This window comes from Pseudorasbora parva, chromosome 8 (assembly GCF_024679245.1).
Source record: "Pseudorasbora parva isolate DD20220531a chromosome 8, ASM2467924v1, whole genome shotgun sequence".
NCBI classification, from domain to species: Eukaryota; Metazoa; Chordata; class Actinopteri; order Cypriniformes; family Gobionidae; genus Pseudorasbora; species Pseudorasbora parva.
The window spans coordinates 33748439-33775043 of record NC_090179.1 but is presented as its reverse complement, the minus strand read 5'-3'; the positions used below and the strand labels follow the sequence as shown (position 1 = coordinate 33775043).

The 26605-nt window shown below is 38.8% G+C and overlaps 1 protein-coding gene and 1 long non-coding RNA gene across 2 annotated transcripts; one reads left to right on the top strand and one right to left on the bottom strand.

The window, feature by feature from the left end:
• The first annotated feature begins 974 nt into the window (after positions 1 to 974).
• LOC137084646 (uncharacterized) lies at positions 975 to 23081 on the top strand. Its single transcript, XR_010906775.1, has 3 exons — positions 975 to 1373; positions 22765 to 22856; positions 22940 to 23081. It is a non-coding gene; the product is annotated as an uncharacterized lncRNA (long non-coding RNA).
• On the bottom strand, positions 10787 to 26605 carry gpr184 (G protein-coupled receptor 184). Its single transcript, XM_067450990.1, has 2 exons — positions 26368 to 26605; positions 10787 to 13125 (listed from the first exon to the last, which is right to left on the bottom strand). Exon 2 carries the CDS (start codon positions 13120 to 13122, stop codon positions 12118 to 12120), a length of 1005 nt encoding a protein of 334 aa, XP_067307091.1. The 5' UTR covers positions 13123 to 13125; positions 26368 to 26605; the 3' UTR covers positions 10787 to 12117.

Here is a 26605-nt window from a genome sequence, read left to right as displayed (position 1 = left end):
GATTTCGGGACCGGAGTTGCGCAGTAGAGCGCAGGAAGTAGAGCAGGAAGTACAGCTGCGATATCAAAAGCCCGCCCACACTATCGCAGATGCAGAACAATTAATTATGTTGGTGTGAAATAAACAGTTATGGAAATGTAGAAATTAAAGCTAAAGCTCTAATCTGCTCCCAAAAATTTCGAAAAAAGTCCGTTAGTGCCTCAGTGACAACTTCACTCAGAGAAGCCGTCAGTCTCAGCTGTCAATCATGACGTCACACTCCCCGTTTTTAAAGCGTCAGATAACTAACTCAAAGTAACCTTATTTTAAAAACGAACACCTGAAATGAAATCATCGTGATGATAACTGCCTTCAGTGACAGAAACTAACTTTGGGGAAACATTTTTGAAGTGTAATTTTATTCTTTAGTTTGCCTCGCGTCCATTAGAAAACACAGAGGAGGGGCTATACTGGGACCGGTCACCGGGGGGCGATCGAGGCGCGAAAGCTTCAGTAAATGAGAGGGAGACTGCAGGCTTGGTTAGTTTATGTCACTGAAGGCAGTTATTATCACGATGATTTCATTTCAGGTGTTCGTTTTAAAAATAAGTTTAGTTTGAGTTAGTTATTTGATGCTATAAAAACGGGGAGTGTGACGTCATGATTGACAGCTGAGACTGACGGCTTCTCTGAGTGAAGTTGTCACTGAGGCACTAACGGACTTTTTTCGAAATTTTTGGAAGCAGATTAGAGCTTTAGCTTTAATTTCTACATTTCCATAACTGTTTATTTCACACCAACATAATTAATTGTTCTGCATCTGCGAGAGTGTGGGCGGGCTTTTGATATTGCACTTGTACTTCCTGCTCTACTTCCTGCGCTCTATTGCGCAACTCCGGTCCCGAAATCGCTACTGCGCAGACTCGGTCCCAAGATGTCCGCGCCGTGCAAGGCCGCCTGAAAGCTTCAAATATGACAAGCGGAAACGGATGATGTCGAGTAGTCCATATTTTTTTACGGTCTATGATTTGCACCCTGAAATAATGTTATTTCAATGATGAAAAATAGATCAAGATGGGTTTAAAATCAACAATGTTAAGTTATTTACAGCACCGCTCCAAGTTCTTTACATAATCAGTAATATTTTTGGGGAGAATCTACTTTTTTTCTGTCAACTTTTACTCCTATATATTTCCTACATAAAATGTATACTTTTACTCCGGTACATTTTCCCAAAGCTTTTTTGTTACTTACTACAAAATAAATTCGGAAGACTGCATGCAAGCGTGTGCAAACAAGTGCTCGCGCAACCGCGGTGATCTTGCATGCGACTGACATGGAGACTGCAGCAGAGCGGGGCACTTAAAAATCGGATTTAAAACAGACAACAAACGGTATGTACAGCACTATCACTAAAAAGTAATTACTTTGTTGACTAGATGCTGTATTAATGCAATCGCGACTGATGCTAGTAACTGTTACCTCAAGCAGTTAAAACAATGTGACAAAAACACAAGGAAACACGTTTATTGTCACGTTTGTTACCGTCTAACTTTATTTGCATTCTTATATATCCATCTGAACGCTTTTATGCTGCGAAGAGGCATATTTGAAGCTAGTGACATGAAAAATCAAACTGTATCCTCACGCAGCTGACAGAAACATAAACAAATCAGAAACTCATTCGTGTTTTTTTAACATCGTGTAGCATATTTTGATTAACCATCAAGCGTTCAGATCAATTATTCATTTATTAAGACATGACGTGATATATGTAGCTCCAGCCACATAAAATCTCTTCATGCAGTGTTTATATTTTTCTAGTTGTAGACAGACCTGAGAAATAGGCTACAAGGGCAGCACCTGGACAAATGCATGTAATATTACATTATCAATAAATTGTAAATAATCTTTTTCTGGGTTGTGCTGTTTCATTATTCTCTTATCAATTTCTATCAATACTGTAAATGAACACAAAACACACACACACACACACACACACACACACACACACACACACACACACACACACACACACACACACATATATATGGTTTCTATTTTTGACCAGTTCAAGGTACGTGCTGCTATATTCCTGCCTTGAATCTGTTGATGGTATGTCATTGTTGTATGTCTCAAATTGTCCATTTCTATTAGTGCTGAACCAGGGGTGTTGCTAGACCCCTTTTACTGGAGCACGTGCCCCAGTAAAATCTCAAGCTTGAATTTTAACATTTTATTATACTTGTCATTGTCAATGTATGTAGATTGGATCTGTATGCAACGTAACCAAATCAATGCAGAAAAACAAAACCAAACTGACGCAACTGCAGTGCAGCAGTGCACACAGAAGTCTGGTAATAATCTTATCCTCAGAATAAGAATCTCAGATTCTCTCAGAACCTTTTTTTGTTGTTGTTGTAAGAAGCAGGGACAGGGAAGCAGAAAAGAGATACAATGAGTTTGAGGGAGGTAAGACGATAAACAATCTACAAATAAAGCTTGTAGTAAACTGGACGATAGTTTTATGTTTTGTTTTACAATGTAGGCTACACTGCAGTGCACATACTAGCCTTATAGTTATTAAAAAACAATCGTAAAGTGTTCATCCAGGTGTCAGCTATGATGCACACCTTTTACCTTTTTAATATTTATTAAAATAAACTGTCAAATCATGTGTAAATATAGTGGTTTTCCCTTAGAATATGTATGCTCTTAATTTTAGTTGTTGTCATAAAATGACTGGTTTCTTGTTGTAATTGTAAATTCTTGAAAAATATTTAATTAGTCATTATTATATATGTAGAATAATGCAAATCTGCAAGAAAGTTCTCCCCAGTTGTATTTTTCCATATACAGTAGTATGCGGAGAATGTAAAGTATCAGAGTTTCCCATACATTTATTTATCTGTGGAGCCCTGCCACAACACTGACTGCCATAAATTGATGTCAGAGCTCGATAAGGTTTTGTGTCCTCATCAAACAGAATGTCTGTTTGCACTGTGCAAAGAGAAGTGCGCGATCAGCTCCACATCTCAGTTAACCAATATCATCCAACTGCGGCTACAAATGGGCATTTATCGTGTGGGTGGGTTACCGTTTTTGCAGACTGGAACGCCCCTTTCTTCTTCGCCCCTTCTGCTGAACTGCTAGCTGTAAACATCCGGATTAATATGTTCAACATTCGCTAGTTAGTTTTTCTCAAACAGAAGCTTCAAAATAAGATCTAGCATCTTGCAACATAACATCCTGACTTTGCGTAAACATACACGCCACTTTCTAAAGCCAAGTGGCGTGTTATCTGTGTGCATTTTGAGCTATCCACGTGAATCTCTACGCCTAAACGAACCATTATGCATGTGTCCACACAATGTAAATGGATTTATAAACGTACTAAATTATGTTTTTTGAAAATGTAAAAATGCAATTTCATATCTGCACAGTTGTCCATTGCTGCATTTTACTGGATTTGTAATGAGCGTTTGTAAACATATTTTCCACTAAAATAAATGCTCGACTGCAGTTTACATCAAAATAAAATCTCACTCATTTATTTCCAGTGCATTCGTTTTACAATATATTGCTATTACTCTCATAGGATTTATAATATAACTATTATTATTATTATTATTATTATTATTATTATTATTATTACTATATTGGAGTGTAAGAGTCCCTTTAAAGGTGAGGTTCAAGTAAAAAAAGTCAAGACTTTTTCTTTGCTCAATTTGCACACTGAATATGGGTTTGAGCTCTGAATTTTGAACTCTTAAAGTGCACCAAATTAATAAATTTAACATTAAAGGAACACTCCACTTTTTTTGAAAATAGGCTCTTTTTCCAAGTCCCTTACGCCCGTTTCACACATACTCCGTCTGCAGTGCGTGTGCGGTGCGTGTTGCGTTGCGTGTGCGTTGCAGGAGCCCCACACCCTGTAGTCCTTTCACATATGCTGCGTTTGCAGTCCGCAACTGATCCGCTTTTACATACCACAAACACAGCATTAATTAATGATTTTTTTATTTAAAATCCAGAAGTTGTTACTGATCTTGGCTCATCAGAATTGCAATTCTCTTTTTTTAATCTTTCTGAGTAGACAGGTTAACGTAGGCTACAAGCCTACATTTAAACAACATTTTGTTTTCAATTCATTAATTCATATTTATATATTAATATACTTTAGATTTAGCACACAAAAGGCAAAACATTTAAACATAGGTTATAGCCTAAAATCATAAACATTTTAAATTAGAAACTTAGAATAGGCTATTCAAAAACAGCCGACTCTCGTCTTTTCTTTCGTTTTTAAACCCTTTGAAAAGAAATCCTGCAGGTCAAAAATAACTTTGCATTTCACCTCCAAGAAAGTACGAGTGCTCTCCATTATGGCACATTTTTTTACCTAAATGCCAGGTAAGGTGTCGTTTTGTTGCTTTACTTGAGAAAAAAAGCCATGTGTTGACTTTGAAACAAGAGTATATTTTAAATGATATGCATCCGTGTTGAAATTACTAGATTTTCGCGTCAGTACATGTTTATTTTAATGCGAACAATGTTCTATCACTTTAATGCAGCAACGCAACGCAGCGCAGCGCAGCAAAAAATAGACTCGGTACGAAAACGATCCGTGCACTGCTGCAGACGCAACGCTCCTGGAACGGACTGACGGACAGCATCCGCGTGCAGTGTGAAAGCTGTCATCCGTTAACATGGGTACGGAAAAAAATACGCAACGCACACGCACTGCAGACGGAGTATGTGTGAAACGGGCGTTAGAGTTAAACAGCATGCATTGAAAATTATTTGGCGGCCACCAAAAAAATGCCTGACGGAGGGCGCGGCTGAAGCTTGGTGCTGACGTGATCGTCGACAACAGCCAATCACATTAAAACTTACTTGCCGCTTGGACCACAACAACACAACACAAAAAAACGCCTTTTTTGACAGCTAGTCTGTGAGACGAAATGGATGCCGATTTGGTGTTGTGTGTGACTGCGATTGCCCCTGCAGTTGTTGTCAGTGCACTGCACAGGTGCTCGAAGCTGTTGGGTATATTAATTCCTAAAAAGGATCGGCAGCGGGGAGAATATCACATACTCGTCCGGGAGGCGGGAGCTGCCTCTGGATGTTTCACGGAGCACTAACGCGATTGGCTAGCGCCTGCTCAAGGATATTTGCATACGGTGATCTGATTGGATGACGCCTGCGCTGGCGCTTGAAAAGTTGAGAAATCTTCAACTTCTGCCGCTTGCAACCAAGCCTGCAGTCTCCCTCTCATTTACTGAAGCTTTCGCGCCTCGATCGCCCCTTGGTGACCGGTCCCAGTATAGCCGCCCCTCTGTGTTTTCTAATGGACGCGAGGCAAACTAAACAATAAAATTACACTTCAAATATTTTTTCCCCAAAGTTAGTTTCTGTCACTGAAGGCAGTTATCATCACGATGATTTCATTTCAAGGGATCGTTTTTTAAAATAAGTTTAGTTTGAGTTAGTTATTTGATGCTATAAAAACGGGGGGTGTGACGTCCCAGTCCTGAGACTGATGGCTTCTCTGAGTGAAGTTGTCACTGAGGCACTAACTGACTTTTTTCGAAATTTTTAGGAGCAGATTGGAGCTTTAGCTTTAATTTCTACATTTCATAACTGTTTATTTCACACCAGCATAATTAATTGTTCTGCATTTGCGAGAGTGTGGGCGGGCTTTTGATATCGCGACTGTATTTCCTGCTCTCTACTGCGCAGACTCGGTCCCAAGATGTCCGCGCCGTGCAGGCCGCCTAAAAGCTTCAAATCTGCCAAACGGAAGATGTCGAGTCATCCATATTTTTTTACGGTCTATGCTTGCAACGCAAGTGAAGCGACGCGACGGAACCCACAATTCAGTTCGGCAACAGATGATGTCACCCATTCAAAGTAAATGGGAAGCGTTAACGCTTAGCATTGAAATTTCAACCTCAACCAAATGATGATTCTGATGGAAATTCAACACTGACTCAATGCTATCTGGGCCATGTCATGCGTGAGTTTTACAACATTTGCGTGTGTTTACTCATGTTTTTTGAAGATATGATTTGGTTTATGAACTAGTGACTTAACGTTAGCAGTACACTCTAAAAAACAACCCAAGTTGAGTTGAAACTGAACAAACCCAGAAATGTGGTGGTTTGAACACAGTGAATGGACCCAATCAAACAACCCAATTTATGGGTTTGTCCATTTTCAACCCAACTTGGGTTGTTTTTAACCCAGCACTTTTTAGAGTGTAGCAAGCGGGTTTGCACGTGCGTGTCGTTTACATAAAAAGCAATGGGTATTAGTGCATTTTAATGAAGAAATGTGTCTTGTGTGAACAAAATCCCCTAGGTTTAATATGAAATAATTAATTTACTTCAAAATATTTTCCCACTATAATTTCTTTGTTTTGAGTGGTTTTACAATAAACAAACAGACACCTATCAGGGCTCTAGAGTGAACTGAAACGCTTAGTTGTTAATTTGTTGTGCCTGCTGCAATGTTACTTTCTGCTTTTTTAAAAAAAAAAAAAACTTTCCTGTGGTGATCTACCCGTCATTATAACATTTGTTCCAGTTGGCCCAATTTTATTAAGAAATATAAAAAATAAGTCTACCACAACCTACTAGTAACATTGCCACATAATTATGACAATCAAAGCGTGATATAATATAGCAGGCAGAGGAAATAAAAAATTCTGTATTTTTATTTATTATGAGTTTATTTAATTTTTTTTAAATTAATTTATAATGCTTTGTTAAAACTGTAGTTTTAAAATAGTAGGCTGATGTTCAAAGCATTGTTTTCCTTGATTTTAATTCCTGTGTTACAGCATATATTATGTTGTCATTTACAAAATATATATTAATTTATATGGAACGTGATAAAAAGGTGTTCTTGAAATTGATATTATGCGAGCCGGGGACATTTTTGGGTGCACCTAAATTTTGGGCTGGTGCACCTAAATAAAAAAGTTAGGCGCACCAGTGCAACCAAGGCAAAAAGTTAGTCTGGAGCCCTGCCTATAATAATCAACTACACAAAAGTATTTTGGTATCACACCGTGCACTGCATGTTCCATTGATAAATTAACTAACATTATATGTTCATGTTGTTTACTTAATGTGCAACAAAAATGTGCAACAAAAACACTTGCGGAACTCCTTTGCTGAACCGGGAAAAACAAACTCCATCCACTGTCCCCTTAACACAGGTTCTTTGGGAAGCTGTACAGGGTTTTCTTGCCCTGGCAGCCAAAAACACACATCTTTGGTGATTGTTGATTTCGTGACATTGTTAAAGCTACACTGTGTAACTTTTTTAGTTTATTCTTAGCTAAAAACACTTAGTTCTTTCAAAGATATATGTGCTCATTAATGTATATTTACTTATTTCAAGTTATAAAGTATTCTCGTAAGTTTATAATATGCCATTGAAAATACATACGGGTGAGGGATTCGAATGCTGGTTGCCATGTTGCCCCTCCATCTTGAAAGTACATTAGCCAAAGAGGGACATACCCATAAATTCAAGCTTCGCCATTCGCGTTTTAACACCCGATGGCACCGTGTCGAATGTGAAGAGGGGGGATTGCCATGTTAATCTTGGACTAAATCGGCCACCGTAGGAGTTAAAACGAAATCAGAATTGAGAGGAACGGAAACTATTATTCACTGGATGGTCATATACCTTTACACCGCTAGATGGGGAAAAATATCACAGTGTAGCTTTAATTTTGTGAAGACCTGTGCAGCGCAGCCAACAGCTTCACGGGTGTGCTTTTGCTCTCTCGCTCTGGGCCCTGTCCCAAATGGCACCCTAAACCCTCACAGTCTTCCTCTGAGACAGCACTTTCAAGACATAATGCCGCTTTGACTGCCAGGAAGAAGTCCGCTGCCTAACCTGGACTCGGCAGAAGTGTGCATCATGGGCGCATATTGACCTCAAAGGGAGGTCAGTATGTGCCCTCACAAGCACCCTTCTGTGACCTAAAATGACAAATGGGACACGCTGCTGTCTCATGGACTTAACAAACACACGCACACAGCGGCCATTGTAAGTCCACAAGACCGAAAGTGCACATGAAGTTTGCCAGTTGGGATGCCTGTCCCACATCGACATGTGGCCAACTTTAGGTTTCAAAAACAGTCAAAAAAACAGGTTTTTTTACAGTCTTTGGTACTGACCCATTTTTCAAGAGCAAGTGTTTTGCTAATCCTGCATTGAACTTTTGAGAAGCAGTTGATGGTTGGTCAAGTTGCCTATGTTGTACGCGGGCGGATGTACAACATAGACAGGCATTATGCAAATTTATTTTCTAGTGATGCCTGTCAAGCAGTGGGATTCGAAATACAGATGACTGGTAGTTAAGTCGATTTCTTTTTTTCTCTTTTTTCTTTTAAAAGGGCAATAACTTTATTTATTGTAGACTCTCGGCTTTACAACTTTGCAGAACGTTTACATTCACAATCAGCTTTTGCAAACTGCATGAAAGGGAATATTCGAAAAAACATAATTTTACCATAACCATTTATTTAAAGGTCTGTGTGCAATATTTAGACCTGTTACTGTCTGCAAAATAGGGGGAAAGCTAATATGCAAAAATATGTTTCAGCAAAATTCAACAATCCCTGTAATCAAAAATTATAAATGAAAAACAGTGAATTGCTCATTTCTATAGCTAATTTAGTCTCTTCTTGTTATTAAGGCATTCAACAAATGCCTGTGGTGATGAATGAAACTCAATAAAATATTACACCTTTGTTGCTGCATAACAATAAATTGTCAATCCCATATGAAATACTCGTTGACCTGCATGGACCTGCAAGTTTGGTCATTGTGGTGACTGAATTGATCTCATGGGGCCTATTGCACAAAACTAGGATAAGGGATTAAGCCGGGATATCTTGTATATCCTGGCTCAATTTATTAATTAATATACTTTCTTTATTGTTATCATTCTTGGTGTGCCTTCAGGGTACGTTTACATGACAGCAGTGTACTAAAAAGATCACCAAGATATCCCGGCCTAATCCTTTATTCTAGTTTTGTGCAATAGGCCCCTGGTCTCTCATTAAGGGTGCGTTCACACTTGTAGTTCGGTTAGTTTGGTTCATTTGGTCCAGACCAAATAACAAAAACAAACATAATAGTCCTGGTCCGCTTAGCGTTCACACGGGCATTTTTAACAGCGAACCTAAAGTTACCGAACCAAAGGCACAGGGAGACGCTCACAACCTGATTGGTCGGCTTATATGACGTAGGAGCTCGTTTACCGAACATTCAAAGCAATGCTGTGTGCGGATTACACGTGCGGGCATTTTATGCGTGTACATATGGCATTATTTTTTACCAGAGAACTCATGAAGAGCTCATGAAATGTTCAAAACAACACTGTGTGCTGGATTAAACGCGATCATTTTATGCGTGTACATGTGGCATTATTTTTACCCACTGAGAACTCATGAAGAGCTCATAAAATGTTCAAAACATTCAAAACAGCAGCAGGATTTCCTCCTTTGTGCAGAAAAGAGACAGGCGACTCTTATGCAAAAGAGACGGCCGTTCTGTCGTCTGTACCTGCTAATAATGGGCAACACAGGAACTTTGATGAGAAGAGCCAGGTATGCTTTTTGTGTGTTTTTTCTAGCATTTTCGAAACATGCTCGTCTGACCAAATATTGATTAGGCACTTCCTCGTTGCTCCACGTTTGCCCTCTTACGTTAAAGTTAATCATTTTGGATACACCGATCATTCCGCGTCGTCAAATCAGCTGCATTATGCGTCGCATCTTGTGACATTACGTCCGGTTTTTCGTCCGTTCACATGTCTTTGGTCCGTGTTGCGTTCATATATCAATCGAACCGCACCAGAGTTCGTTTTAATCGAACCAAACATGACAAGTGTGAACGCACCCTTAGAGTCATCCCTTTGTCTCACTAGGCACTGTAATGACAAAGTGGTTGAGAATAATAATGAGGCGTATGATCCCAACTGCAACAACCCTAACAACCTCTTTTCTTATTTTTGAATCCATAAATTGTTTTCTGAGACGTCCCGAGGTTTTCAGTCCAAAAGGTCATTCCATGCTCTGTAGTGATACCACATGAATAATAGTTAGTCATTCATTCAAAGTGGTGAATACATTTATGAAGGACAATTTGATTAGTAATAATCTTATGAACCCAAACTTTGTATACACATAGATTCCAAGTATCCAATGTTTCATGGGTGAAAATATGACTCAGACATGTTTTGATCAGATTCCGCCCTTAGTTAAACAAAATCAATATTAGCATTTTGATGCAGTGCCAGGTTGCGTGCTCGTTCACCTACATCTGTTGTCTGCATTCAGGAAGGTGCAAATCAATTGCTCGAGTGAAGGGGAGCAGACAGTGTTCTGTGCTGTTCTCGTTTAAATCCCTCCAGACTTCCTGCTGTGGTGAGAACTCAGTAGCAGCTTCGTTGTGTAATACAAAATAGCACACATTAGTTCCGTTATGATGCAATACGTTTGTTCTAATGGAAGAATGTGGCCGTAAGTGAATCTTGCAGAAATGTTCTGTCCTATATGCGGATGACAGTGCAGACAAGTTCTAATACTATATATTATCCCATTTTCATCTTCCATGAATGATACAACAGCATCTGGTGCGATAGGTGAAAGCGAGCAGTCATTTAAACCATTCAGACTGTAGATCAGGTACTCAAAGCTGCAATTCATTGCTTCACTCACACTCCAAAATCACTCTATTCAGTTGGTCCGAGGCATTTTACAGTAGAGCAGAAGGCCACTCTCGCTCACAGATTTACAGAAGACTAAGAGCCACTCATCTATAGAGGCAATCATGCTAGCAGAAGGTGGGGGAACAAAACTGTACAAAGTGTATCATGGCATGGGTGATACTGGTTAGAGATGCTACTCAAACTCTCCTCATCAGCGCTCAAGAACACGGGGTCGCTCGCTTTTCAGAAAGCATTGTGATTAAACTGTCAGTAGATGATCCCACCCGTTGAATGAAACACTAATCATTTTGCCTTCATTTAAAGAGCTGTAAGGAAAGCATCACTTCCTTAAATGTTTCATGAGAGTCTGAATCAGAGTAATTCTTTTATTTCATAATTTACTGTTTCTTTGTGTTAATGGTAAATTGCAGAAGTGAAAATGTGGATCTGTTGAGCTTAATATAAAGATGAGAGTAGCAACATGCTGTGCATTGAAATTGCCAACATTGCAACAGGTTGTTTTTTAACATCAAGATTAAATCTGTAACGGCTAAATCTGGTTTAATGGTAATTTACAGGGAGTCATCTTTGAATTAAACAGGACAAACAAGCAAGGCTTTATCCTACAACAACAACACTTGGGCTGAGTACGGCTCTCACACCGAAAGTTCAAGTGATTTAAGGGTCCTTCAAAGACTGTGATTCAGGTCCTGTTTCACTCGATATCCATAATTTGTAAACATATACAGATCTTTTTTGACACAGTTAAAAATAATAATAATAAAATCTGCAGACGGCAATGTTGTGGTCAAGACCGAGACCAGAAGAGAGACCAGAAGAGAAGTCCACATGATCATTAAAAGTCACTAAACAATCACTTTTTCGCACAGTATTTCGGCACAAAAACAGCATTATTATTCAGTAAGCCACCACAATCCAGTTTAACCAGATGCTAAACACTCAACATTGTCAGTACATGTCATTGATTGTAGATTAAGCTTATTACAGATGACCTTTCCTTACAAAACTTGGTGCTTATTACCTAACTCCACCTGCAGAAAGCAAGCGTTATGTCGGCGGTTATTCATAGAATAATAAAGAAAAGCATTATAATCCAGACAGTAGACAGCAGTGTAGTTAGGCGTTTCTGCCTTTTGAAAGGTCATTTAAGGTGTCTTGATCACAGTGGTGGAATTCCAGGAAAGTACGCCAGATCATGTACGCTGCTCCCTCCACAGCTTAACTCTCAGCACCCATCCGCATGATTGTGCCTTTGCTTTCAGCACAAGCGGCTTGGGCAATCTGGTGCTGGTAACTGATTTGCACAATTCCTGAAAGGGTGCAAAAGCAGTGTGTGCAAATATACAGTGCTATCAGACGCAAATCTACTGAGGTTGGTTTTAACAAAGTTTGGTTACTCTTGTCTTCCACTTGCTATCAACAAGAGGGCTTTCTGTTGCCTGTCTCTGCTTGTTTTTGCAACAGGACAACTTCATGTCGTCCCTCACTCCATTACTGACCAAAACATAGAGCACCGGGTCCACCACGCTGTTCAGGCTGGACAGTGCGAGGGAGCAAGTGAAGGGCAAGTACATCGCTTGTTCAATGATGCAGCTTTGTTTATCTCCCACGGTAAAGAAAACGATGGATCGGATCATCAGAAGGATGTGGTATGGTGCAAAGCAAAAGGAGAAAATGCCAATGACTCCCATTGACAAAACCCTCACTTTGCGCTTGCCTTGTTCATCCACCCCTCTACTTTGCTGCACCTTGGCTGCGATCAACCTGTAGCAGACCGTGATGACCACCAGCGGCAAGAGGAAACCAACTCCGACCCGTATCAGGTTGAACATCGCGATGCGTTCTGTCATGGGGAAGGTCTCGTAGCACCTCTGGTCGCCGTCATCCAGAGGATCTGGCAGCTTGTCCAGGTACAGCACCAAACAGTGCAAGGCCATGACAACAATGTAGACCAGCCCACAGATGATCCAGGCATAGCGCTGGCGGCGGAAGGCTTTAACTCGCAGAGGGAAAATGATGGCCAGGCAGCGATCGACGGAGATCCAGCAGAGGATATAGATGCTGATGTACAGGTTGGAGTAGTAAAAGAAGCCAGACAGACTACAGAGTCCCTGGCCAAGAGTCCATTTGTGGTTGTTGCTTAAATAATAGATCCACAGAGGCATGGTAAGGATGTACAGGAGATCCGAGACAGACAGGCTGAGAAGGTAGATCCCTAGAATGTTCTTTCTGCAGATCTGTTGAATTATGGGACCAATGGTGACCAGGTTGAACAGCAGTCCCAGGATGAAGGCGATGATGTAGATGGACATCAGCAGGTGACCTGCCGACGGGTTCATGATCACACATGAAGAGTTGCTTACGTTGGATGTTGCGTTCATCATAATCTGTAAACACAAAACGTGCTCAAATTCTATTATTTGGTTAGAATGAGTGAATTCTACATGCAATGCCATTAAGTTCAAAGATTCCGAATTTTTAGTTCCCAAATTATACATGTATGCCTTATTATTTATCATAAAAATAGATTCAGACATATATTTCTCTGAAGTTCAATACTGTCACAATTAACCATTTGATAATCATGAATTGCTTTCAGAAAAATGAATTATTTTGGTTATAGAATACATGCGCTATAACCAGAACTAAGCTGAAAAAATATAAATCCTGATAACACAGTCCTTTCATAATTTACTGTCACTTAATTTAACTGCGTTTGTAGTCAGACCTTAAAGGGTCATGAATCCCCCCTGCTGCAGCTGAGTTTTTTCACACCTTCGATTTGAAAAGGCTTCTTAAAAGGGGAGTGGTCGACTGAAAAGGTGGGATGGGTATTGTGTGGAAAGAGGGAATGGTTTGCATAAATAGGGGAGTGTCATTAGTTGCATCAAGATTAGCGATACCAACAGCGGCAGTTACAGCAGTTCTGAGACATGTTCTTGGTTCACGTTGGCATTGTTTACAACAGAAAGATTAAATGAGGGATGAGTACAGCGAATGAGAGAGCTCAGAGACATTGGCCCTCATTTATCAATCTTGCGTAGAAACGGGCGTATATGTTGGCGTAAGATTATGCGTACACTCCTCATCGCCTGATTTATGAAGCTGTGCGCACCTCTGCAATCCAGGTGTACGCAATACTTGCCCTTGATAAATACCGCGACTGAAAACGATGGTCATTAGAATAACACGCCCCTATATATTCAAGTCTCCGCCTCCCCCACGCCCTCATTTTACGCCATGGGGACACAGAAGACAGCAAAGAAGCGAAACTTCTCCGAAGTGGAGATCGGGCGCGCTCAATCATCTCACTAGTTCACTAGTCAGGGCACTGATTAGGACATAAGTCAATGGGCTGACTCCCTGATCAGTGCCCTGACTACTGAACTAGAGAGATGATTGAGACGCGCCTATCGAGCCGATCACCAGGGAAGTGGAAAAAAGCGAAAAATTTTTATTTGGGAGTTTAAAGAGTGGGATTAAAGGCACCCACAAAAACAAAATATGGACATAAATTACGAGTAACAGTGTGGCAGTTGAGAAGTGCACTCCAGCAGTTTAAATAGGCTAGCAGTTTGGATGAGAAATTATCACAATGCATTATTGTCGGCAGTGGCTCAGTGGTTCATGTAGGTTGTCTACAAACCAGAAGGTTGGTGGTTCAATCCCCGGTTCCACCTGACCAAGTGTCGAAGTGTCCATGAGCAAGACACCTAACCCCAGTTGCTCCCGACGAGCTGGATGGCGCCTTACATGGCTGACATTGCCGTCGGTGTATGAATGGGTGAATGTGAGGCAAAAGTGTAAAGCGCTTTGGATAAAAGCGCTATATAAATGCAGTCCATTTACCATTTACCATTATTTTACAGAACAATGATTTTGAAACAATTAGCATTTAATTTCGTATCACGGCACATGTAGGTAGGCTATTGGGGTGTACGATAGGAGTACCATTCATTCACATTAATAATTGCATGACAATTTGTAGGATTCCTTTTATTATTATGATTTTTATTATTAATGATGCTTATTGTTATTTAGAAGAAGAGTCGTTATTATTTATTTTATTATTATTATTATTTAAAAGAAGAAGAATGTCAATTTTATTATTTTGACAGTCTGAATTATTTTCAGTCCCAGTCCGTGCGCAGCTGCCGGGCGTAACCCCGAACCGTCAGGTAGCTAAAGCGCACAGGCTCGCGACTGGAGGAATACATGCCTAAAAAATCAAATGCTTGGTGTCACACAAAACATTGAAGTCCATGTTGCACAAAAATAAACTCTGAAGTTTATAATTACTATGTTCTTGTTTTTTTTTTACAGTGGGTTATAATAAAGGCCTAGCATATATTTGTCAGTGCGTTTTGTGGTGTTATTGTTTTCCTGCGCATTTTCCCACTAACTCAAACGTGCGTACACCACCTCCTGAGCTGGCGTAGGATTTGAGTGTGCCGTACGCCAACGTCCATATTGATAAATCTCAAAGTCACCGTGTGTTTGGGTGTACGCAAGGTGTACGCTGGAAATTTGGTGTACTCACTTTTGATAAATGAGGGTCATTAAGTGGATTGCAGCAGAGATCGCAAGTTTTTCAGCTCTTCAAATCAGCGAGAAAGCATCTGAAGCACAGAGCGACGCGCGCTGGGTTGATGTGACGATGCATGCTGTCACTCGGCAGCCAGAATAAATCTATATTTGTCCAAATATGCGCACTGTTTCACTAAGAGCCCGAACACATGCGGTTTAGTGCATGTCTATGACCACGAATAAATCGAAAAGGCGGCTTTTGATTCTTGTTGATATTCATCAAAAATATTGTTCGTTATTTTGCACTCCTGACATAAATTAGATCAAGAATTAGTCAATGCTTGCAGGTTCGACGTGCGATTCCTCAAATTAATTTTACTTTACCAAGCCTTTGCAGCAAAGGCTTCCACAGACGGCGCCCGGTTACAGCTCGCTTGCGCCCATACGTTAATTCGTATCAGCATAACCCCTCACTTTCCTCCTTGACTTTTCTGCACGCTGCTTTCAAAACTTCTCTAACATACAATAATGATGGAAGACACGCCTGACAGAAGTGACTGTCTAATGCATATTAACTAAATTATCTTGTATGCTTACTACAGTGCAGTGGTTGGATTGAATGAGCTTTATGTCATGAATATATATCGAGAATCGCTCGGAGCGGTCGACGTCAGTATGTCAGCAGCAGCCCATACTTGAGCCGAAAGCACAAGCTGACATCAGCATTTGTGACGTTGCTCCGGCTCAGCTTTTCAAACCGGAAGACAGAAATCGCTCTGAAAAATGCAAAAAAAGTTTTTTTCACATATGAATACCATTAATGAGTACCCTTAGTGTTTTCAATGATGTGCAACCTACCTGTTTACATCTCAAAAAAAGTGTTTTGGGGTTTCATGGGGCTTTAATAATCACCACAAATACAATCATGGACTCCCTGGATAGTGTATTACATGAATTTAAAACATTACGAAATACTCTACTGCTGTATTTAGGGTTGCTAGAGTAAAACAATGGTAAGCTACTCTGCACATGTGAAACATGTGCAAACCACTGACCTAATTTTTTCTGTTCTTTTTTTTTTTTTTTTTTTAGCCATGATGCGGTTAAACTTGGCTAGATGTTCTTGCTGTTGTCATGCACAACATAGTGGTTATTAAAAAGGTACTTTCTATAATTATTCAGGTGGTAATTATAACTTCTATGGAAAAATCCATGGAAAGGGTGACTCAAGACTACTGTTTGTGCTCATTAACTACTCATTCATAAATTAGTTTATATTGAAATATTGAACTTCAATTGATAACAAAAATCTTCCGGTTGCTGCAAGTTGCACAATGTCTGTGGTTTTCTGTGAGAACAAAACAACATAATGCTTGAAACCTTAATCAAGGTGCATTCAACCAGGCAAGATCAACTATGAGTTTTTGAAAGCATCTCAGGTTAACACCTGTACATCAAATATTATCCACTGTGGTATGAATGTAAAATAAAATGAAATGTCTTTCACTCAAAAGAGTAATCAAGGTTCACAAAGAGTTGTAAAGTCATTCTTATCCGAATTTTCAACTTGCTAGAAGCCTTGTAATTCTTTAAAAGCAAATCATTAGTTGTAGTTATTAATTAATTAATTAAAAAATGTCGTCCCGAGTACTACTAGCTGCATGTGACATGAATTTGATGGAGAATTAAACATGAATTCAATAGAAAAGGTTTCATATATGCTTAACGGTTTGCTTCACGGCCCTCGCATCCTATTCCTACCTGACCGGAGCTGACCAATGGATATCCATGCTATGATACAAAACGACAAGTCTTACTGTGTCTGTTTCTTCAGATTATGAAAATGTGAAGTCCCCTTTTGCATCGTATAGGTCAGTATGTCAGTTTGTCCGTCGCTTTCTCAGTTAGTGTTCTTTCCCCTTGAAGAATATATCTCCTGTCCTCCATTATGTGATGAACATTCAAATATTAGAATATAATATACCATCAGCTCAGAAGGATGAATATAATCTGTTAACTCTGACCAGAATTCTGTCCTTGTCTATTTTCTATATATTTTATGATATGTTGTTGATTTTAAAGGCAAAATGTCACGCTTGGTGTTGAACTTAATTTCACGGTTGAGAAAACATGTTCTTTTGAACTGGCAGGGAAAGGAAAGTTTTGTAAATGTGCCTGGATGGAGTGGGTTTATAATGGGTTTATGCCTCAACTGTTTTTTGTTTTGTTTTTTGTATTCTTTTTTTAAGGTCTCCATATGCTTTTGCCTGCACAGATCTTTGACATGATCAATATTTGTTGGCAGAGACCCTTTACATCTGCTCAGAAGCTGCGCATATACCATGTATTTTCTCTGTTAACAAATGAGTGACAAGCCGTACACTTTGAATTCTCTCTGAAAAATGCTATTCATAGCGCTTCACAATTTCCGTAAGGTTCATGTGCTGCTCAATTAATCTCACTGCTAGACACTCCTTCATCACTACTGCATATCCCCTATAGGCCCTGGAGTTCATCTTAAATGCTATTGCTCAGCTTGTTTTTTAACCTTTGGAAAGACTTTTAACTTGCTGCCAGTCTCTGCTTGATTTCAATTCAACATTCTGTTGCCGACTTGCACAGCTGCCAGTCTCCACATGAAGGGTTTGCAGCTCCTCCTTTTGAGAAAAGCAAACAGCCCAACAACAGTCAAAAACACCGCTCTGGGAACTTTATTTATACACCAGGGGGAAATAACGTAGTTACACTTGCACTACTAATATCCCGTTCTTGTTTCTAAGACGAGCACTATTAGTATCGCTCATACTGATATTGATTATACCCCTAATCTTAACTATTAAACTTTGATGCGTGACTCGCATTGTTTCAATTCTGCTACACAGACATGAATGTTGCCTCAAATGGAGCTAACTGTTTTAAACACCAGATTCACTGTTTGGACTCCTGTTTACTACATGGGATTTGTTGAGGAGAGGTCTGCTAATATTTTTTCACCAAGCTTTATCAAAAGATCAAAATGTCAGACTAAAATGTCAAACCAAAATGGGACAGTGCTGGGCACATTTGACTTGGAGCATGAAGCAAACGACCACTCAACAAATCATCATGGGGGAAATTCTGCACAGGAAACTACCTCTATTCTTAGCTGCCTGTGCTGGTATGTGGCAGTAATGTGATTTGTGTAATGTTAGTTGGCATGTGCTAAAACCATAAATGTGATATTAAAAAAATCTAACAAATCCACATTAAACTCTGTGGCTCGTGGCGACACATTGATGTCTTAAGACACGACACGATCGGTTTCTGCAAGAAACTGAAGGTTTTTTTTTTTTTTTTACCTCATATCAGAAGAAACTCATCTAGTATCATCATACTAATGTCATCAGCACCATTACTTCCGTCAATGAAGGTCAAAATCCTGGCGCGATCATATAGATATATTTACATAGATGGCTCACTGGTTGTGGTTGAGGAGATCCCTGACATGAGGGTAAAGCGTTTTGAGTGTACAGTAATAGATAAGCGTTGTATAAATGACTCATTCATCTCTCTCTCTCTCTCTCTCTCTCTCTCTCTCTCTCTCTCTCTCTCTCTCTCTCTGTTTGTATATATATGATCGCATCAGGATTTTGATGACTGTCAATGGAAGTAATTTTCTGTTTTAAACATCAATGTGTCACCACGAGTCACAGCTGGGTTTTATATGGTTAGGGTGATCATATTTTGATTACTGAAAACCAGGACACTCGTTCTGGCAATGAGATACTCAAATGATACTTGATGTTTACTCAAAGATTCCTTATTAATTTCAATACATTTAAAGGGGTGATGAATTGAGAAATCAACTTTCCCTTTAGCTTTTGATATATAAAAGGTCATGGTAATATAAGATTGTCCTGTAAGTTTCAGACCTAAAAACTTCATTGTTAGTCAAAGAAAAGCTTTTATAGACACCAGGCCCAGAAAACGATCGCGTGCTTCATCCTGAAGTCATCTAGTGGTGAAACACCACCTCTACAGAATAATAAGTATGTGTAATTCAGTAGCCCCACCCATCGACTCGTCAAATCATGCTAGCCAGCAGGGAAAAACATGCAGAGGAAGATAGCAAGATATTGCACTATTCCTTGTTGTCAAAGAACACAGTCGCTGCAAGCTTCCTTTGGATCCTAGTATTAGGAATGTGCATTTAAAAACTTTATTTTAAATGAAGTTCCAGCTAACTGATTTCCAACTAATTTCACTGCGGGATCGTTTGTAAACAAATCTCACAATGCTATTTCGTCTGTATTGGATCTGACAGGAGGAATGGTGCAACACACTTATGTGAGTAAAACATGTTTTTATATGTAATAGTACTGCATTGTTATAGATCATTTTGCTTATGTGAACGTGTCTAACAGAAACATACCTTTAGCACGCTGGACTCAAACACGTATGGGCCAGGGCTTGCAAAGCCCAAAGTCCCGGTGCGGTGTGTTTTCCAGGCGGGCTACCAAAACGTCAGGCAGATGAATTTGAATTTCAAAATATTCCTTTCTTGTTCTGCACTGTTATCTCTCTCTTGACTTGATATTTGAAGGGTGTGCGCGATTCGCGTTTATATCAAACACTCGTGCAGGCTATGTAATACAAAAATAATAGTCCAATCAATCGTGGGTGGATGAGAAATAAATCATTGTGTTTGTTTGATAAAGACGTACTTGAATCAGTCCGGTTGCCACTTTCAAAACAACCCTCCCTCATGTGAACTGAACTGACAGGGGCATAGATATGACAGGGAAGCTATAGCTCATTAAATATGCAAATTGTATCCAATCCTAGCCGTGGGTGTTTACTTCCAAGTCTCCAGTGTGGCACGCCCATCAAAACCCAGCGTTTTGGAGAGAGCCGCAAAACCGGTGTAGAAAATAGCCTATTACTTATGATGTTTTTGAATGTAAAAACCACACAAACGTCATTAGTTGATATCAGATTTTTTTTTTAAAACAAGTTCATGACACCTTTGAAAAGTATGCCCCCTCTGTAGTGATATAAAATTCTTATATTACAAAATACTATCTCTAACCAAAATGTCTGTCCTGGGTAATCAGAACATTTGGTCACCCTAAATATGGTTTCTTATGCATGTGTTTTTTTACTCTTATAGTGGCTCTATAAAAATACACCCCATAGACATGCATTATACGAGCAATGGTTGGAGTTAAAATTTTTGTTCTATTGAAGAAACAAACACTACATTTTGGATGCACTGGGGGTAAGCATAGACTGTAAAAAAAAATATGGACGTAGTGTCCGTGACGTCACCCATAGGATTCCGATAAGTCGTTCTGAAGCTTAAAGTAGGGGCGAGCTGGGCGTTGCCATCTTGTCAGCGAGTCATCGCGTGTCACTCCCGGATAACAGAAAATGGGCAAAAAGGCGGGATGTGCGCGGAGCTGAGGTGACGCAATAACTATAGACAGCAGATAAATGGCTATCCACTTGTAACCACGCCCTTAATTATGCAGAACTTGAAGGCTTTATATAACGTAAACAAATGAGTTATAAAAATATTCACCCCCCTCACAGTTGTCATGAAGATCAAAATTAGCCTTATAGGCCAAAACCACAATTTGTACCAGGCTGTAAACATGTTTTTTTTTTCTGCTGTAAATTTGGGTATTTTAACATGGGGCTCAATGAGATTCTGCTCCCTTCTGGAGCCTGCCTCTAGTGGCCAGTTAAGAAATTACAGTTTACATTACTTCCGTATTGGCTTCAAGAGAGATGGCGGGAGGTTGCCGCTTGGGGGTAAGCAGATAAACATCAAATTTTTATTTTTGGGTGAACTATCCCTTTAAGCACACAAGCCTTCAATTTAATAGTGGCAATAAAGTGTCATTTGTTATAGACTAACATGAAAAACAATGACCAGTACATTCACAACAGTATTAATCTTTATTCATTTTAAAATATAATCATGTTAGTTCACAGTGCGTGAACTAATGATAAATATAATAATGGATTATTACATGTTGAAATAAACTTGAACTTGGGTTAATAAATGCTGTGGAATTCGTATTAATTCTTAGTTCATGTTAAAGTAGTTAACTGATGAAACCTTATTGTAAAGTTATCAATTCGACTGATGTGCTTGTGTATCTGAACTCTTGTGAGTTTGCTTGAACAGAGTAGCCTACACAACATGTGGCTGCAAACAAAGACGTTTATGTTCCAAATAGCTTTTTTGAAAAAGCAGTGTATTCACTGACCTCTGCTTTATATAAGAGACCTTGAGCTCTTATGGCCTCCTTATTCGGTTGGCAAAATCAAACACAGGCGTACTAACAGCATTAGCTGTTATAGCGATTGTTCTACCAGCAGTGCGTCACACTTAAATTCAATTCAGGTCTAACTGACCGGCAGTTTAAAAGCAACGTGTGCGATTCGCCCTACTGGTGCAAAACAGAGGAAAAATCAATAGCTGGGTAACCTGAGCACACTCTCAAAGCTTGAAAGAGGAATTTTAGATGTAGAATTAGATTAAATCAGCAAATGCACAAAAGTCCCCCATACAATACATCACAAATTGAAAGCTGTATGACACACACAGCCTCCCCATCAGCTCTGCTGTGAATGACTAAGAAGCGACGATGATATCTATGGAAATTATACTGTCATTTCACAATATGTTGAGCTGTTTTGCATTTTATTAATGTATTTGATTTATAGTCTGATTTTTACGTCACCGACTAAGTGGGCAATGTGGTGGCACCTTTAGATATTAGTTGGTTGTGGTTTAGATCACATGTCGCCAAATAGAAAGTACATTGCACACGCACATCTCGGAGACGTCTATTTGATGTGCGTGTTTTAATCTGGAAAAATTGATGTACGTGTATTTACTCATCTGAAATGCCAATAGACAATTCCTGTCAGATGTTAAAAGGACACTTAGAAAATGTCTTTAAGATGTTTATGATTGAGCATGTAGGTAAAACTGGCTTTTTTAAAGACTTTTTTAAGATGATTGTTCAAAGCAGATTCTTTCCAGATGAACTGACATCTTGGAGACGTACATGTGCTATCTGCATGCAAATTGTTTACCGTTTGTGGAATGTAATATTCACAACAACAACAAAAATACCCATGACAAATTTAAAAGGATGCTGTGATGCTTTTAAATGTCAAACATGACATGTTTTCCGTTTTCACACATGAAAGTTGACATGCCAGAGATTACAAATATGGACAAAAATCTAATTTAAACCAAAATGACATGTTCCAAACCACAAAAGGGACTGTACCGTTGAAGTTCAGCAAGGAAAATCAGATGAAGTGAGTAATGAATCACATGGTTTGATTGTGTTCCTACTGACTCCCTTGTGGTATATTTGCCATTTTTAAGAGTATTATATATTACAGAAATAATATACTTTAAAATACTTCGCTTTTTTTCTGCAAACTTAATGTCATGTTATCGATAGTATTTGTCAAAATCTGGGTGTTATTTTCAGGCTTTTGTCCAGAAAGGAAGGAACGGACAACGCTGGATTCTTCAGTCAGCAGTTACTGTACAGTATTGATAAACACATAATCTACTTTAATGGTGAGTTCCTGTCCACTTCCTTTCCCTTTGCTTGTGTAATGTGTTTAGACTGCTTTATTCTTGTTTTGCTATTGTAATTACAGGTTTAATGAGCACCCCTGAGAGCTGTTGAGATTCAGGCTGGAGGTCTGAAAGAAGAGTGGTGGACTGCAGCTCCTGTCAGCCCTTCTGAATGGTGTAATCGCTCCCTAGCCAACTCCCATCCTGAGGCAAGCACACACTGAATCTGCAGGAAAATTATGTAAGTACAGAACAAAACTAATGGTGCCTCCAGTGTCTTTACCTTGCATCTTTTCAATGTCAATGTCTTTGTAATTTCAGTTATAACTTCCTATACTTATACAGGCCTCTGTATTTGACAATTCAATTAAAATATTGGGGTAACACAGCACTGTTTTACTTGGTCAACGCAATCATACTATAAATACATTTGAGTGTGTTGAAAGTGTGTACACTGTGCATTTGCTCGATAGCTGGTATGAGACACTTGTTTCACAATACAGTCATTTTTAAAACATCTAATAAATGCTGGATGACTTGTGTTGCTAAATGGTGTTGCAACAATGCTAAATGTTGCTAATTGTGTTCCCACAATTCATTTCAAAACATTGTGGGAAAATGCTCTATTACTGTTATTTTAAATAAAGCTCTTACTTCTTTTTGGTTAACACTTTAGAATACTGGTCCGTCATTAATTAATAACTGTTTAACAGAGGCCAGCTAGTAGCCACTTTGCAAGTAAACCTCACTCCTGTCCTCAAGAGACATTCTAGCGACTGACGCTAGATGTTGCAGCCTCTAGCCTCTTTGTTAGAGTGTTAGACTCTCATGCCGGCGGACCAGGGTTCGAGTCCCGCTTGGAGCGGGCGGTTTGAACAGGAGGGGTTGCATTGGTGCCGTGACCCGGATGGGAGTGAGGTTTAAAGGGGTGAGTGTAACAGAGGCTAGCTAGTAGTCGCTGTGCAAGTAAACCTAACTCCTCTGACCTCAAGAGACGCTCTAGCGACTGGCACTAGAGGTTGCAGCCTGTAGCCTCCTTGCTAGAGCGTCCGAGTCTCATGCCGGCGGACCAGGGTTCGAGTCCCGCTTGGAGCAGGCGGTTCGGGGTTACATATACTACTATTAACTAATATGGAAACAAGCTAATCAGTAACTAATATCAAATCTAAGACTAAGATAGTTCCTTATTATGTAATCAATTACTGAATGACACTGGCGTCACTAAGAACTAATAAGTTACTATGAAAAATGTTTAAGAATTGCTACCTAATTACTAATCACAACTGAGATGTGAGTAATCGTCTGTTTTTACTCCTAACGTGCATAAATGCATCACTAATTACTCAAGTGTTAGTCACTCTGCAGGAACTAATAGTAATTTGGAAAATTATTTTTTGTTTCAGATCACTAGTAGTTCCTGCAGAGTGACTAACACTCGAGTAATTACTGATGCATTTGATGACTTTATTCTGAAAAAAGATAACTGATTAAGTCTCAGATATAAAATAATATTCTTTATAATTTGTCAGTTACTTAATAGTTATAAATGAGGCTAATCTCATTAAGTAATTAAGTAAATTTGATATTATTTACTGATTAGTTCAGCTTCTTTCCAAATGAGTTAATAGTAGTAGCTGAATTATTAATGTAGTACACATTACACACAAAGTACACATTAGTCCTGCATTACTTCCTGCATAGTTACTTATTAACAAGGAAATATTATTCTAAAGTGTTACCAATTTTGGGGTAGAAACTGTAAATCAAGAAAACAAGAGATTCAAACAATAAGAATGTGTTGAGCTATATATCAATAATTAGTTTTCTGTCGATGAATTGGTCCAAACAGTTGCTCTCCTGTCTAAAAAACACATTGTGTTTACATGGTTTCCATGGCGTTACATTGGTTAAAATAGCTGCACTGACTTGTTGTAAACATTTGGAATAATGGAAGTACACAAATCAACAAATATATAACATTGTTCTAGTGTTTTTTGTATATTTTAATCCAAAAACCATACATATTGTGTCTTTAAATCAATGCAGAGACGTATGACCCCAAAAAACTCCATAGGTCATGCAATAAGGAGATTGTTGATCACACATAAAAATCTAACTAGTCTGCATTTTCTTTTTACCATGTTAAGCACTTCATGTGCACTCCACTCACGCTACAAAATGGATGCCATTGGTGTTTTCCGAGGATCCATTTTTGGAAAATATATGGAAGTAGCATTTTTTCTTTATTCATTCTATATATAGGCTATGATGGTTTAAATAAAAAACGTTAAAAAAAACCTTTCACTTCTTGAAAGGATGATGATATTATGGTAATTAAGTGACATACTAATGGAATAGTTCATGACTTTCCAAGGGGGGTTGCATGGTGATATAATAACATGGTTGATGTACAGTTTTGTTTTGTTTTTTTCTTTCTGTAAAGATTAACTTTTTTATATAATGATAAAGGGTTGACAGAGCCTGGAGACAACTTCAAGGCTTTTTAATATGACACATAGAGTACTTTAAAAAGAACTTTTAAAAAAACACTAAAACCCGGCCCCACTTTATATTAGGTGGACTTAAGTACAATATAACATCAAAAAATAAGTACAATATAATTATATAATAATTCGTACTTACTGTGTTCAAATTATATTGCAAAACAATATTGATATTGAGGTGGGATACGGGTAGAGTTAGGAACAGGTGTGGTGGTATGAGTAAGTTTAGGGTAGGGTTAGGTGTAAGGGAAGTGCCTACTGTGTAATTACAAATGTAACTATGTACAGGAATTAATTAATGCATCCAAATCCTAATATATAGTGGGTCCAAAAACCCTGCTATTACCATCATAATTTGTCCCCTTTCTAGTACTGTTCCACTGATTACTAATTGCATCATCATTCTTTCAAGAACTCTTCAAAGACAAGAGAAAGTCTATTTCAGCACTTAATCGTATGGCTTGTTATTACCGTCAGTAGTGGAAAATCACTAGTTATTTATAGAAACATCAGCATTGAATTCACACCTCAAGTTTAACGATATCCTAATGGCAAAATAACTGTCAACATTACATTTTTTCATTACAGTATTAAATTTTAGAAGGTATATATAATATAATATAATATAATATAATATAATATAATATAATATAATATAATATAATATAATATAATATAATATAAAATCTCGCTCAATTTTGTAAGTAAGCTTGTTTTGCCACAATGCAATTTATTAAATGAAACATTTTTTTTGTCTGATAGAATGTACAAAAATGTATTCATATCTCTGTATCATACTGTAGGTGTATAACTGAACGTGCCAAATACACAAGAATAAAACATGTCAAATCTAAGATTTGTTCAAACTGCATTGGTAGAGTAACTATTTATAGCAGAGGAAACAAGCATGCATGCCCACACTCTGATTTTCTCATTTATACACACAAACACACACTCCATCATAAGTTCTTGTTTTGAAACCAGCCCAGAAAATGAGAGAATCTCACCTGGAAATCAACACGACGAATGGTAAATGTTCTCCACCAGTTCCACCAGGGTCCACCCAATCTCAGCAGTGTAACTTTAAAACCTCAGCCCCAGAACCTCCTCAAGTCCAGCTGCAGTCCCTCGTGACCTATGAGAAAAGGGTATCTTAGCCATAAAGAGGGTGTCATACACTTCAATAACGTTTCCTGCCCGGAGATGATCAAAAGTGACCCCGGGAGAGCAGGTTCAGCTACTGCA

Excerpts from the sequence above, each read along its gene's own strand:
- gpr184 (XM_067450990.1), bottom strand. The coding sequence starts at position 13,122 with ATGATGAACGCAACATCCAACGTAAGCAACTCTTCATGTGTGATCATG.